Source organism: Aethalodelphis obliquidens, unplaced genomic scaffold (assembly GCF_003676395.1).
Source record: "Aethalodelphis obliquidens isolate GAN/ISIS:26980383/991018 unplaced genomic scaffold, ASM367639v1 scaffold26, whole genome shotgun sequence".
Lineage (NCBI taxonomy): Eukaryota > Metazoa > Chordata > Mammalia > Artiodactyla > Delphinidae > Aethalodelphis > Aethalodelphis obliquidens.
Window position 1 is genome coordinate 3,405,408 of NW_020837970.1, and position 15,679 is coordinate 3,421,086.

The window sequence follows — 15,679 nt, forward strand, 5'->3', positions numbered from 1 at the left end:
ATATTTGAAAGAGCAAAAAAAAGGAAGTAGTCCTAGGAACTTCCCTGGCGGCGCAGTGGTTAAGAATTCGCTTGCCAATGCAGGGGACATGGGTTCAATCCCTGGTCCAGGAAGATCCCACATGTCATGGAGCAACTAAGCCCGTGCACCACAACTACTGAAGCTTGCGCACCTAGAGCCCGCAAGCCACAACTACTGGGCCTGTGCACCACAACTACTGAAGCCCACGTGCCCTAGAGCCCGTGTGCTGCAACTACTGAAGCCCGTGTGCTCTAGGGCCCATGTGCTGCAACTACTGAGCCCGTGTGCTGCAACTACTGAAGCCCACGCACCTAGAGCCCATGCTCCGCAACAAGAGAAGCCACCGCAATGAGAGGCCCGTGCACCGCAACGAAGAGTAGCCCCAGCTCGCCATAACTAGAGAAAGCCCGCACGCAGCAACAAAGACCCAACACAGCCAAAATAAATAAATAAAAAGAGCTATTTCATTAAAAAAAGGAAGTAGTCCTAGATAATATTATTTTAGCTATAACATAAAATGTTATACTCAGCTTTTGTAAGAGGGATGAAAGATAAAAATTAAGAATGTTTTAATGTAAACATTAAGAATGTTTCCGTACTTGATGAACATAAAGACATTGTCCATTGTACCACCAATATCCTTGATGTAAACTTCTTGCTTGGTAATATTTCGTCTATTAAGGTACATCACAAAATGTTTCACAGTGTTATGGTTTTTATCTTAGATGTAATACATCTAAGTCAAGAGAAGGCATGATCACCACAGCCCTCTGCCAAGATATCCTAGAACCCTGACTAGAAACATCATGGGATCTCTTCGTCAAGGTCTTCTTTGTTATGACCCATCCCTGAATTGGCCTACCAGGTATATAAACATGCTAGCTGCTTGCCCTTCCAAGTTCTCAGATCTGCTCTAGTTATATTGAAAAAGTTTTGTGAAATCTCAGCGAAGGTAAAATTGCTTTCCGACAACTGCTGCTATGTTGAGAGTCTCCCCCCAGATATCTCACTAAACCAGGGCACATCGGCTCACCTCTTGTTTACAGGCTATCTCTAAATGTTGGTCTTCACCTGACCATAGTCTTCCAGTCTCCCACTTGGCCAACAAAGAATACCGAACCACACACTTGAGCAAGACTTCAGGTATTTTGTGTATTTGTTGGCAAGATCATCGGATGCCCTTCTCAGCACTCATTCACTCCTGCTAACCACCCTCCTGACCTCAACACGTTGGCTGGCCACACCCAGGGACTCTGCCAAGCCCCTTCTGCCCATACAGCCTCCGGTCCTAGCTTCTCCTAGTTCATCCTGTTCCCTGTCACCCACAACATAAAGGGAGAGTGGATCTAGAAGGGCCAGGCCTCACCACAGGTAGCACACGGTGGGCTCCCTATGCTGGAAGAAGCCGGTGACAGCAAGACAGAGGTGCCTCTTCTCCAAGCCGTTTCTAGGAAGAGGCCTTAAACCCTGACCTGTTTTCTACCTGGAAGCTCTATTTTTGGTTTGTCTTATTTTGGGTGGTAGGGAGGGGGAGAAGAACGTTAGGATAATGCTGCTCACCAAGAGTTGTGACTACGCAGAGGTGGTTTCACGCTTTCACTCCTAATTGTTTGTTCCCTTCATTTCATATTGTTCAGTCTCCATTTCAGTTTTCACTGCCGATGCTCACTTATTCTTTACTTCTAAGGTGAAAGAACAGAGAGCTACAGACCTTTTCTCCTCCTAGAGAACAGGCTGCACTATCCTTGTGGACAGTTTGTCTTACGCAATTATAACCACATAATACCATGTATTCTATATAACAGCCATTAAATATATACCTTGCCTACACTAACTCATGACTATTTTTATGACATTGAGCAAACAAGCTATGCCTGCTGTTTTTGCTTCCTCACCTGTTTCATTCTTTCTTCAGCCAGGCTTTTACACTATGCTCCTGAGCCTACTTTTACTAAAGTCATCAAGGACCTCTTACACTCAATGGACACCTAAATTCCATGGCACTGTATGCTGCTCACCTTGAACTTTCCCTTCCCTTGGCTTTCAGGCCTCCAAGCTCTCCTGGCCTCTCTGCTCCTCCGGTGGCTCTTTCTTGGACTCCTTTTTATCTCCTCTTCCACTGTTTCTCCAAAGTTGGTAGTCCCCAGAATTCTGATTTATCACTCCTCCCATCTCACTTCCATGCTTGTTTCAGTTCATCCTTACCTAAGTCTTTGACTAGACTCATGACTCCCAAGCTACATTTCCAGCTCTCACTTCTCTCCTGAGTCCTGAGCCTGTATCTCCAACTACCTTACTTGACAGCAGTACTACCAGGGCAGCTTCTCGGTACAGAAACTTAATGACGCATGGTTTTTTTCTTTGCGCTCCCAATCTGGCCCCTTCTCCTGAATTCCCTATCTTAGTTCATGATGTCACTATTCACCTGGCCATCCAAGTTAAGAAAACTTGAATTCACTTATAATCCATGGTGTCATAAGAAAGTATCATCTAAAAACATAAAAGTGAGCATGTCACACTCTCAAATAACGACTTCCATTGCCTAACTATTATCTGTTAGCAGGAGACACACTGCTTTCTTTCAGCATGAGGTGCTCCATGCAATGGGACTCCCACCCACTGCCAGCATATCATCTCCTCCCACATCCCTGGACTCCCTGTGCTAGAGTCACACTGCACCTTTCTCACTTTCTCATATACAGCTCTATTTTAGTACATCACACTTTAGACTGGAATTTTTTTTATCTACCAGTGTGTCTCTAACTAGGATGGGAGTTCCCCCAAGTAGAAACTGTGCTTCAGTATCTTTTATTCCCAGAACTTGAGTCAGTGACTGGCAAACAGTAGGCACTCAAACATGTGCCAGATGTATGAATTAAAGATACGTCTACAGAGAAATACAAAGTATTTCTGAAGCAAACAATTCACCTCCCGGAACCACCCTGAAATTAATATTTTAGTTCTTCAGTTCTAAGAAATGTACATATACATGCACACACCTCTCACCAGGTTTCTAAAACTGGTCATTAACATTGTTGCATTACAGTTTTAGGGTTAATACTTATAAACTATATTGATTTTTATAGGAAAGATTAAGTGTTCAAAATAAATTTAACCAAATATCTCTAAATATTCTGCTAAAGTTAATAAAATAAGGACTAAGAAAATAATGGAACACTAAAAATAGTAAATATTTAAAACAGTTGTTTTGGGAAGAACAGCTAAATATATTATTGAAATCTAAATTCTTGAGATTAGTTTTAAAGGCTTTGAAAGAATTGAAACATAGTTTTTTGAAGTTCTTCTACACTAGGCTTAAGCAATTTACCTACCTAGGATTAAATAACAGAAAATAAACAAAAACGTTGATAATAAAAAGAAAAATGTAAAGTCAAAATTTCTGATAAAAGCATGCATATACATGAAGTATGGAAGACATATACAAGCTTAGGCAAATGCTAAGGTATTTTAAATAATAGGGCAATGAAATTTCTGAGCATCCTAACAATACATGAAATTTAAAAAAAACAATAGATAGGGAAAAATAAAATAATAATAGAGTAAACTAACTATTGCACAGATTTTAGAAATCTGAATGGTAATTTCTGTAACTGTATAAAAACCATCTTAGCTCCTTAACCTATCTCTTGATCGAGCTGACAATACACACAATGTTAAAATATCAAATATCTACTTTCAGATCAAAAGTCATTATAAAGCCTTTACAAAAGTAATATTGTCTCTCAAAAAATATATATAATAAATATATGCCAGTTATTGTTATGCTCTTTGATGGCAATAAGTGAAATCAACATTATTATGTGGAATATAAAGTCTCATCTTCATCCCCAGTTGTAAACAACACACGGAACCCCAGTCGCAGATACAGGTAAAAGTTCTCACTAAATTTAAAAAATTAGCCAGTAATGAGCTGTTGATTATAGAGAGCTAGAAACTGGATACTATCCTCCCAGAGACTGGTAGCTAAACACAGAAGAAAAGAATCTGTAGACCTCTCAGTGCTTTAGAAACCAGGGTCCCTGACCAAAGCAGTGATTTAATTTCATGGCTGCTGGGTACAGATAGCTGACATTACTAAATGCTACTCTAATATCAACTTGTTAAATGTGAATCCAGACTCAGCATATCAGAATACTAACCCAGACTAACTGGAGTCATGGGAAATATTTTGGGAGCTGTTTATTTATAAATGAGTTACAATATACCACTATAATTAGATTAATATATAATTATTGATAAACACAGGATTATTTCTAAAATCCCATTATTGTTGTCACTGCTATGTTTAGAAAAAACAACATTACTATTTTTCCTCTTAAAACAAGCCCTTGATTTACCAGTAAACAATTAGATCAATTTAGATCCAGTATGTGTTAAATGTAATGGTCCTATATTGTTTACAATTCTTGTATAAACAGCTGTTTAATAAACATTAAAAGGAGGAACAATTTAAAGCTCTCCAGCAAATGACACACTTCCGAACTATTTTATAATCCAATAATCTATCAAAAAAAATAGAATCTGCAGAAAGCTAGGCATTTGGCTGTCACAAGAAAATATTTAAGTTAGCTTACCTAATTTTAAATAAAGCCAATAAAAGTGTATCTTTTAGCCACGCAAAAGGCAGTCACACTTTTTAAAAAAACATTAAAAATACCATTTTTTCAAAAGCATCAACAACAACAAACTATAATATTACCACAAAATCAACTATTTAAAGGATATTTCTAGAAATATTTCTAGGTTAATTTTTCCTTTCAGGTTAATTATTTCATTAAATGTAAAATAAATTTACAAGGTACATGTCGTACAATTAGCAAACTATTAATGTATTTCTTCATAGTATCACTTAATTGCTTTTTTTTAGAAGACAAGACAACTGAATGGATTATAATCTCCTAACAGCTGGTGTTTTAAAAGTTTTGTAAATGGAATTAATAATTCTAAAACATACATCAGAATTTGAAATGTGATCTTTATTCATCCTCAGTAAAGTAGCTGCTTATATTAACATCTGGGCATTGGATAACAAGAATTATATTTATCAGACTTCAAAAGAGAGAAAACAAACTAGCAATTACTTAATATTTTATTTGCCCAGAAGTGTTAAAAGAATCTTTAATATTGATTTTGTTATACAAACACAGATAAACAGATAAGTTTTTTTCCCCCAAACTATTATGTACTGTCATCTAAAATTGGTTTAGTCAGAAACATTTTTTTCATTTGCAGAAATCTGGCAAGATCTTCCAAATACAGAAATTAAAAAAATCTATTTAAGTTCAAAACACTTAAAATACTTTGGAAAGGCCAAATTACATTAAAAAACTGTTTTGGTTAAGATTCACTAGAGTTAAATTACTAATATAATAAAGCAAAATTACCAAAATAACAAATTAATTGGGTAATTAGAGAATTATGGAAAATACCTAGCAATTGAAACCAAATTTAAAAATACAAAATTTAGAATTCAATATTGTTGAGTGAGTTACATTTTAGAAGGCACACTTAACTGGTAGCTAAAGAAAAATAGCGTGGAAACAAAATTCCTGTGGTTAAGGGTATATACAAATGCAGATAACATTTATTTTTCCTCTGCTTTAAACATTCAGCATAACAGTTTTTATCGATGATCAAATAAATATATGTATTTTAAAGAAACATTTTCTCTATGTTCACTTATAAGAAGATTTTCACATTTTTATGTAGACTTTTTACTGTTTAATACTTTGAGTGGCTTTCTATATTTTACTTTTTTTCACAATGCTTAAGGAGGGGAGAATACAAAATGAGCATTTTTGAAAGTAGGAATAAAATACGGAGTTAGACATTAAAATACCATGCCACTTGAGGGAAAACATATGAAGGCAAAATGTTATCAAATAAATTATTATTTTAGCTTGTTTTTATGTGACAGAAATGTTTTATGGCTTAAATCACTTTGGAAAGTTTTTTTAAATACATATTTTCTACATTGATAAAATAACAAATAGAGTGAAAAACTACTGGGCATTTTTTCAGATTTACAAATATGAAGTTCATGACTACACAGTGCTTGCTAGCTAAGGACCAAGAAAATATATAAAGCTGCCAAGTTATAATAAATTTTAACCAAATATTTCATAGAGCCATTCTAGTATAAAACAACATTTACCAAGACCAAAGGAGACTTACCTTACAAGAATGCTGTAAAGAATTAGATAGTTCATTTGTGAAATCTCTGTTGCTGTCTCTTGTTAAATTATCAACTTTACCTTCATTCCTAGATGCAAACTTTATGAGTAATTGAGATGGTCCCCCCTTAGAACAACTGTGCTTAAGGCTGGATAAACAGGAAACATTTGGAAAAGTTCCTCCCAATGAAATACTTCTTTGTAAAAGAGCATGGTTTTTGTTTATCTGTAAGTGTGGTCTTTCCAACTGTCCATTGATATTTATTTGATAATCTACATTTTGGGAAGATGGTAAACATGCAGATGTCCTGTGCATAAGCTTAATATACTCTGAATCAGAATTAAGCTTAATTTCTGACATCTCTGGTCTACAATCACCATTTGCTGTTTCACAATCTAATGCAGTTGCTTTTTGTTGGGTGAAATGCACTGAAACGCAAGAATATCCTTCAGATGACTTTTCACAGACAGTCTGATTTGGACTATTATTTGCAATAACAATTTTCTTTTGTAATGAGCTGTGAAGAGGTCGTATGTCTCTTACTTCTCTGGGAGTACAGATTGTTTTAGATAACCGAAGTCCATTGACAGCTGTTGAAAGAAATCCCTTAGCACTACTGCCATCTTCATTGTGGGCAATTTCACTAGGAGAAATAATAAACTGGTGTGAGGTCTGATAGGATCCTTTGCTTGGAGGAGTACCTGTACTTGTTAGAGAAGTTGGTGGGGTATCTGAAGGACTCCTAGGAAAAATGACTAAGGATGAACAACGTTTTAGTGGAATTTTCAAGTTCCTGCTCACAGGCAATTTCATAATCTCTAGTCCACGATCCAGGTCATGCTGGACAAAGGGAACTGTACTTCTACTTCTCGAAAAAATTTCACATGGAGTAGTATTCCTGTTTGGCAAACTTCTATTGGAGATGCTGTCAGAAGATGAATTTCCACCAAAAAAGGTATCATCAGTTGGTGGAAAAGTATAACCACTGCTATCACTGATGATACTGTTGGTGTATGAACCTCCACTGGTGATACTTGTGCATGACCCATAATCACTACCGTTGCTGCTATAAGACCCATTCTCACTGGCTGAGAAGTGACTAAGGCTACCACTGCAAATGGCAGGACTGCTCAAGAGGTTACCATCATCCACAGCATTCAGTTCATTATCAACCACAGCACTGCCATCCTTCAAGACACAAGTAAATGAAGCATCATCGCCATCAGCTAAGACATTGCCAGACTGAAGACATCCACTGTACCTTGTTGGCTGTAGTGAAATCTGCAGACAGCTGCTCTTTTTATTAACATTTTCAGGTGAAGGAACAGATGATCCTTCCCGAGACTTAACGTTTTCCTTTATTAACGGAGGTAGTGTAGTCTGTCTGGGAGTCAGCTTCATTTGAACCACGTTAGACGTTGAAGTCCGTGTTGGTCTCGTGAAGCACATGTGAACACTGCTATCCGAATCATCTCCAGAGGTTTCTGACACAGGATAAGTATTGCTTCTTCTGGCTGCAAAGTGCAATCGTAAGCTTTGTGCCATTTGTTCTCATTTCCAAACATGTTAAGGGCTGAAAGTCATAACAAAGATCTCTGTCGGTAGACAGGCTAGAAGCAGCTGCACTGCATCGAAAGAAAAAATCATTTGTGGTGCCTAAAAGAGCTCAGAAGTCGTAGTCTTTATCCTAAGTAAAACCTTAGAGACCAGATATCACAGAAAGAAAAAGACGGCCCATTCCCGAGACTGACGTTTACAAAATGTCTTGAATCGTCTGTAGTCAAAATGCCTTCACTTACAAAGCACTTGATTTCCAGCGACCTTTAAGCTGAGCTCAGCTGCAGCACACTGCCTCAAACACTGCCAACCTTGTTTCAATTATACCTTCTCCAATTTGCATGAATGAGTAACACAAGAACAACAATCTTCTAGCATTTCAAGTTGAAACAGTATTTTTTCACTCCAGCTCTACTAAATGAACATTTAACTATGTGAATCACGGTGCCTATGCTTTCTCCAGCAGAGTTTGACCACTAATATTTTTACCCATAGGGATAGTATTACAGGAAGTTGGTAGGAATGAAACTCCATGTAATTGAGTATCAAATCAAGGATTGAATTTCCAAACAGTGAATTTAGTAAACATAGAAATCTAGTCAATTTAGTCAATTTAGTAAACATAGAAAGGAATATAGACTGTTAATATTTTTAAAATGAGTAAATTCAAACATGTATAAATTTGGAAATACCAAAACTTTGAGGTGAATTAAAACTTTAGCATTAAATCAAATAGATAAATATTTTAGCTTCCAAAACACTACGTACTTATAAATAGTGAAAGCTGAAGGATCGAAATACAAAATTAGCCTAGCAATACTACTGCAAAACTTGAGCATATGTCTGAGGAAAAAAAAGTTTGAGAGAAGCTGTCACCAAGCATTTTCTCCTGTAATTTTAAGGCTTTTCCAGCCAAGCAGTACAGTCTTTAAATGATGCCATTTATATTCCGACTATTAAAACTCTGCCAAGAAATAGCCTAAGCAAACATTCCATTAAAAATATATGCAGATTAGACAGAAAAACTATCCCCCGATATAGTTTGAGCACACAAGATATTTTATTCCACTGTCTCTGCAATTCATTCACTTTAGAGAGTGTTGTGGTAGGTAAAGAAGTCTAAAAAGGGTTTAACACATCAAATAAACATATCTCAATGCCAATTCTGTTCTGAAAAACTCTAAGGGCTCTTTGCTGTCCCCTACTGGTGCACTGAAACAATTCATTTAGTTGTTCAATATCTGTGAAGAAGTATAAACCATGCTGCATATTTCTTGATATAAACAAAGTACATACTTGTTTACATTTTTGAGTACTAGGACTGCCCTAGAGGTGGAATTACTTACCCACTGCTGATAAAGCTCCTGCAGGAGAGAACAGGAGACTGTTTGTCCTTTTAGATGTTGTGATTTTGTATATGTATTTTTCTGCTGTGTATTTATTTAACTTTTACTTTATTTTCAGTTTACTAGGTAACAGAAGTTTAATATTTTAATTTCTCCCCTAAATGTCATAGACCAAGGTTGGTATTCTATTTGAAAGAAACAAATTTATTTTTAAATAATACTCTAGGGTATATTTAAACCCCTTACCTGAAATTTACAGCTGGAACTCCAGTAATAAATATATACTGGCTCATTCATAGGAAAGTAAAAAGTAAAATAGTTCAGTTGTTTACACCACATGGTACTACACCCAAGTTGTATTTTTCTAAGTGTTTTTTTCTAAGTAAAAGCAAATATGTAAAACATCTACTTGCAGTTTGTTTAAAAAAGAAAACTTAAGATAGATCTGTTCTCAATCACAATTTTCTAAACAGTGTTTTTAATCAATTAAGAGGACAAAATAGAAATATGGAATTTACTAAGTTCTATTTCTGACTAGAATGAGATAGTACTGTTTTAGAATGGGTACAATTATAAACTTAGTAATAAAATTATTATGCTATTTTGGTTTTGTATAATCTACACTATGATTTTATAGACTTTAGTACATATTCCCTTATAATCTTGTTTCTTTAAGAAGCAAGAGTCCTAATCTTTTCACTATACCTTCAAATAACTTTAGCAGCTTTCCTTCTTTAATTAAGTTAGGAATCTAATGACTCAAAAAATGGATCACTTCTAATAAGCTGATCAATGAGATTAAACTGCTCATGTCTGTGGCCTAAAACTTCCAGTTAATAAGCAAATATCCTTTGGTTGTTTTTTTTTAATTTTTAATTTTATTTATTTTTTTATACAGCAGGTTCTTATTAGTCATCAATTTTATACACATCAGTGTATACATGTCAATCCCAATCGCCCAATTCATCACACCCACACCCCCCCCCACCGCTTTCCCCCCTTGATATCCATACGTTTGTCCTCTACATCTGTGTCTCAATTTCTGCCCTGCAAACCAGTTCATCTGTACCCTTTTTATAGGTTCCACATATATGCGTTAATATACGATATTTGTTTTTCTCTTTCTGCCTTACTTCACTCTGTATGACAGTCTCGAGATCCATCCACGTCTCTACAAAAGACCCAGTTTTGTTCCCTTTTAAGGCTGAGTCATATTCCATTGTATATATGTACCATATCTTCTTTATCCATTCATCTGTATATGGGCATTTAGGTTGCTTCCATGACCTGGCTATTGTAAATAGTGCTGCAATGAACATTGGGGTGCATGTGTCTTTTTGAATTGTGGTTTTCTCTGGGTATATGCCCAGTAAAGGGATTGCTGGATCATATGGTAATTCTATTTTTAATTTTTTAAGGAACCTCCATACTGTTCTCCATAGTGACTGTATCAGTTTAATTCCCACCAACAGTGCAAGAGGGTTCCCTTTTCTCCACACCCCCTCCAGCATTTGTTGTTTGTAAATTTTCTGATGATGCCCATTCTAACTGGTGTGAGGTGATACCTCATTGAAGTTTTGATTTGCATTTCTCTAATGACTAGTGATGTTGAGCAGCTGTTCATGTGCTTCTTGGCCATCTGTATGTCTTCTTTGGAGAAATGTCTATTTATGTCTTCTGCCCATCTTGGGATTGGGTTGCTTGTTTTTTTAATATTGAGTTGCATGAGCTGTTTATATATTTTGGAGATTAATCCTCTGTCCGTTGATTCATTTGCAAATATTTTCTCCCATTCTAAGGGTTGTCTTTTTGTCTTGTTTATGGTTTCCTTTGCTGTGCAAAAGCTTTGAGGTTTCATTAGGTCCCATTTGTTAATTTTTCTTTTTCTTTCCATTACTCTAGGAGGTGGATCAAAAAAGATCTTGCTGTGATTTATGTCAGAGAGTGTTCTGCCTGTTTTCCTCTAAGAGTTTTATGGTGTCCAGTCTTACATTTAGGTCTCTAATCCATTTTGAGTTTAATTTTATGTATGGTGTTAGGGAGTGTTCTAATTTCATTCTTTTACATGTAGCTGTCCAGTTTTCCCAGCACCACTTGTTGAAGAGACTGTCTTTTCTCCATTGTATATCCTTGCCTCCTCTGTCATAGACTAGTTGAACATAGGTGCGTGGGTTTACCTCTGGGCTTTCTATCTTGTTTCATTGATCTATTTCCGGTTTTGTGCCAGTACCATATTGTCTTGATTACTGTAACTCTGTAGTATAGTCTGAAGTCAGGGAGTCTCATTCCTCCAGCTTGGTTTTTTTCCCTCAAGACTGCTTTGGTTATTCGGGGTCTTTTGTGTCTCCATACAAATTTTAAGATTTTTTGTTCTAGTTCAATAAGAAATGTCATTGGTAATTTGATAGGGATTGCATTGAATCTGTAGATTGCTTTGGGTAGTAGAGTCATTTTCACAATATTGATTCTTCCAATCCAAGAACATGGTATATCTCTCCATTTGTTGGTATCATCTTTAATTTCTTTCATCAGAGTCTTATAGTTTTCTGCATACAGGTATTTTGTCTCCCTAGGAAGGTTCATTCCTAGGTATTTCATTCTTTTTGTTGCAATGGTAAATAGGAGTGTTTCCTTAATTTCTCTTTCAGATTTTTCATCATTAGTGTATAGGAATGCAAGAGATTTCTGTGCATTTATTTTGTATCCTGCTACTTTACCAAATTCATTGATTAGCTCTAGTAGTTTTCTGGTGACATCTTTAGGATTCTCTATGTATAGTATCGTGTCATCTGCAAACAGTGACAGTTTTACTTCTTCTTTCCCAATTTGTTTCCTTTTATTTCTTTTTCTTCTCTGATTGCTGTGGTTAGGACTTTCAAAACTATGTTGAATAATAGCAGAGAGAGTGGACATCCTTGTCTTGTTCCTGATCTTAGAGGAAATGCTTTCAGGTTTTCACCATTGAGAATGATGTTTGCTGTGGGTTTGTTGTATATGGCCTTTATTATGTTGAGGTAGATTCCCTCTATGCCCACTTTCTGGAGAGTTTTTACCATAAATCGGTGTTGAATTTTGTCAAAAGTTTTTTCTGCATCTATTGAGATGATCATATGGTTTTAATTCTTCAATTTGTTAATATGGTATATCACATTGATTGATTTGTGTATATTGAAGAATCCTTGCATCCCTGGGATAAATTCCACTTGATCATGGTATATGATCCTTTTAATGTGTTCTTGGATTCTGTTTGCTAGTATTTTGTTGAGCATTTTTGTATCTATATTCATCAGTGATATTGGTCTGTAATTTTCTTTTTTTGTAGTATCTTTGTCTCGTTTTGGTATCAGGGTGTTGGTGACCTCATAGAATGAGTTTGGGAGTGTTCCTTCCTCCACAATATTTTGGAAGAGTTTGAGAAGGATGGGTGTTAGCTCTTCTCTAAATGTTTGATAGAATTTACCTGTGAAGCCATCTGGTCCTGGACTTTTGTTTGTTGGAAGATTTTTAGTCATGGTTTCAATTTTGTAACTTGTGATTGATCTGTTCATATTTTCTATTTCTTCTTGGTTCAGTCTTGGACGGTTATACCTTTTTGAGAATTTGTCCATTTCTTCCAGGTTGTCCATTTTATTGGCATAGAATTGCTGGTAATAGTCTCTTAGGATGTTTTGTATTTCTGCAGTGTCTGTTGTAACTTCTTTTTCACTTCTAATTTTATTGATTTGAGTCCTCTCCCTCTTTTTTTGATGAGTCTTGCTAATGGTTTATCAATTTTGTTTATCTTCTCAAAGAACCAGCTTTTAGTTTTATTGATCTTTGCTATTGTTTTCTTTGTTTCTATTTCATTTTTTTGTGCTCTAATCTTTATGATTTCTTTCCTTCTGCTAACTTTGGGTTTTGTTTGTTCTTCTTTCTCTAGTTCCTTTAGGTGTAAGGTTAGATTGTTTATTTGAGATTTTTCTTGTTCCTTGAGGTAGGCTTGTACAGCTATAAACTTCCCTTTTAGAACTGCTTTTGCTGCATCCCATAGGTTTTGGATTGTTGTGTTTTCATTGTCATTTGTCTCTAGGTATTTTTTGATTTCCTCTTTGATTTCTTCAGTGATCTCTTGGTTACTTAGTAAAGTAGTGTTTAGGCCCCATGTGTTTGTGTTTTTTACTTTTTTTCACCTGCAATTCATTTCTAATCTCCTAGTGTTGTGGTCAGAAAAGATGCTTGATATGATATCAATTTTCTTAAATTTTTGAGGCTTTATTTGTGACCCAAAATGTGATCTACCCTGGAGAATGTTCCATGCGCACTTGAGAAGAAAGTGTAATCTGCTGTTTTTGGATGGAATGTCCTATAAATATCAATGAAATCTATCTGGTCTATTGTGTCATTTAAAGCTTCTGTTTCCTTATTTATTTTCATTTTGGATGATCTGTCCATTGGTGTAAGGGAGGTGTTAAAGTCCCCCACTATTATTGTGTTACTGTTGATTTCCTCTTTTACAGCTGTTAGCAGTTGCCTTATGTATTGAGGTGCTCCTGTGTTGGGTGCATATATATTTATAATTGTTATATCTTCTTCTTGGATTGATCTCTTGATCATTATGTACTGTCCTTCCTTGTTTCTTGTAACATTCTTTATTTTCAAGTCTATCTTATCTGAGATGAGTATTGCTCCTCCAGCTTTCTTTTGATTTCCATTTGCATGGAATATCTTTTTCCATCCCGTCACTCTCAATCTGTATGTGTCCCTAGGTCTGAAGTGGGTCTCTTGTAGACAGCATATAGACGGGTCTTGTTTTTGTATCCATTCAGTAAGCCTATGTCTTTTGGTTGGAGCATTTAATCCATTCATGTTTAAGGTAATTATCAATAGGTATGTTCCTATGACTATTTTCTTAATTGTTTTGGGTTTGTTTTTGTAGGTTCTTTTCTTCTCTTGTGTTTCCCACTTTGAGAAGTTCCTTTAGCATTTGTTGTAGAGCTGGTTTTGTGGTGCTGAATTCTCTTAGCTTTTGCTTGTCTGTAAAGCTTTTGATTTCTCCATCGAATCTGAATGAGATCCTTGCTGGGTAGAGTAATCTTGGTTGTAGGTTCTTCCCTTTCATCACTTTAAGTATATCATGCCACTCCGTTCTGGCTTGTAGAGTTTCTGCTGAGAAATCAGCTGTTAACCCTATGGGAGTTCCCTTGTATGTTATTTGTCATTTTTCCCTTGCTGCTTTCAGTAATTTTTCTTTGTCTTTAATTTTTGCCAATTTGATTACTATGTGTCTCGGTGTGTTTCTCCTTGGGTTTATGCTGTATGGGACTCGCTGTGCTTCCTGGACTTAGGTGGCTATTTCCTTTCCCATGTTAGGGAAGTTTTCGACTATAATCTCTGCAAATATTTTCTCTGGTTCTTTCTCTCTCTCTTCTCCTTCTGGGACCCCTATAATGCGAATCTTGTTGCATTTAATGTTGTCCCAGAGGTCTCTTAGGCTGTCTTCATTTCTTTTCATTCTTTTTTCTTTATTCTGTTTTGCAGCAGTGAATTCCACCATTCTGACTTCCAGGTCACTTATCCGTTCTTCTGCCTCAGTTATTCTGCTATTGATTCCTTCTAGTGTATTTTTCATTTCAGTTATTGTATTGTTCATCTCTGTTTGTTTTTTCTTTAATTCTTCTAGGTCTTTGTTAAACATTTCTTGCATTTTCTCAATCTTCACCTCCATTCTCTTTCCGAGGTCCTGGATCATCTTCACTATCATTATTCTGAATTCTTTTTCTGGACGGTTGCCTATCTCCACTTCATTTAGTTGTTTTTCTGGGGTTTTATCTTGTTTCTTCTTCTGGTATATAGCCCTCTGCCGTTTCATCTTGTCTATCTTTCTGTGAATGTGGTTTTTGTTCCACAGGCTTCAGGATTGTAGTTCTTCTTGCTTCTGTGTCTTTCCTCTCCTCCTTTGGTTTTAAATATAAAATGAACCAGATAAATGTTTTCTCTTTGGTAAGCTTCACTATAAGCATCAGTTTCATGTCCCCTAACTAGATTGTAAGCTTCCAGAGTGTGAGGACCGCAACTAAACATTTCTTCTGATCCTCTTGAGCTAATGCTGGGCACAATGCAAGCACTAAATAACACCAGGGAGGAGGTTTGATGGATCCAGCTACTATTTCTAAAGAAATATCAAAAAGTACTCCAGCTGGACAGGAAGGAAGGTTGCTTGAAACATTTGCAAAGAGGGTTTCAGCCAAGGAAAAGTAAGAAACTCAATTGCACTTCCTAGCACTCTAGTCTGAGTTTAAATTCTCAGAAATCTGAACAGTTTGCATTACTGGCTCTGGTCTGGGACTGCAGAGGATCTGCACCAGTATTAGAGCAGTTATGTGTACAACCTGGAGAACCTGGGGTAGAATGTAGCCCTTCAGCCAAACAGATGCCAAGAGAGTAGCATCAACCCTAACTTCAAGGGGAGAAGAGCTGGAGAGTAGTGGCAGACCTCACCTGGAAGGAGTCTATGTAAATCCTATAGAATTTCACATTTTAGAATGAAACATATAATATCCTAAGATTAGACTGAAGCTCAG

General features: G+C 36.2%; 1 protein-coding gene across 3 annotated transcripts in view; it reads right to left on the reverse strand.

Moving 5' to 3' along the window:
- Window positions 1-15,679, reverse strand: part of NEDD4 (NEDD4 E3 ubiquitin protein ligase) — a 149,500-nt gene that overhangs the window by 84,113 nt on the left and 49,708 nt on the right. The window contains exon 1 of one of the 3 annotated variants that reach the window (XM_027123090.1): window positions 6,217-7,776. The exons of the other annotated variants lie outside the window; for them this stretch is intronic. Coding sequence (XP_026978891.1) covers window positions 6,217-7,761 — 1,545 coding nt within the window. The 5' untranslated portion in view covers window positions 7,762-7,776. Of the gene's footprint in view, window positions 1-6,216; window positions 7,777-15,679 lie in introns of those variants that run through there. 3 annotated transcript variants of the gene reach the window in all.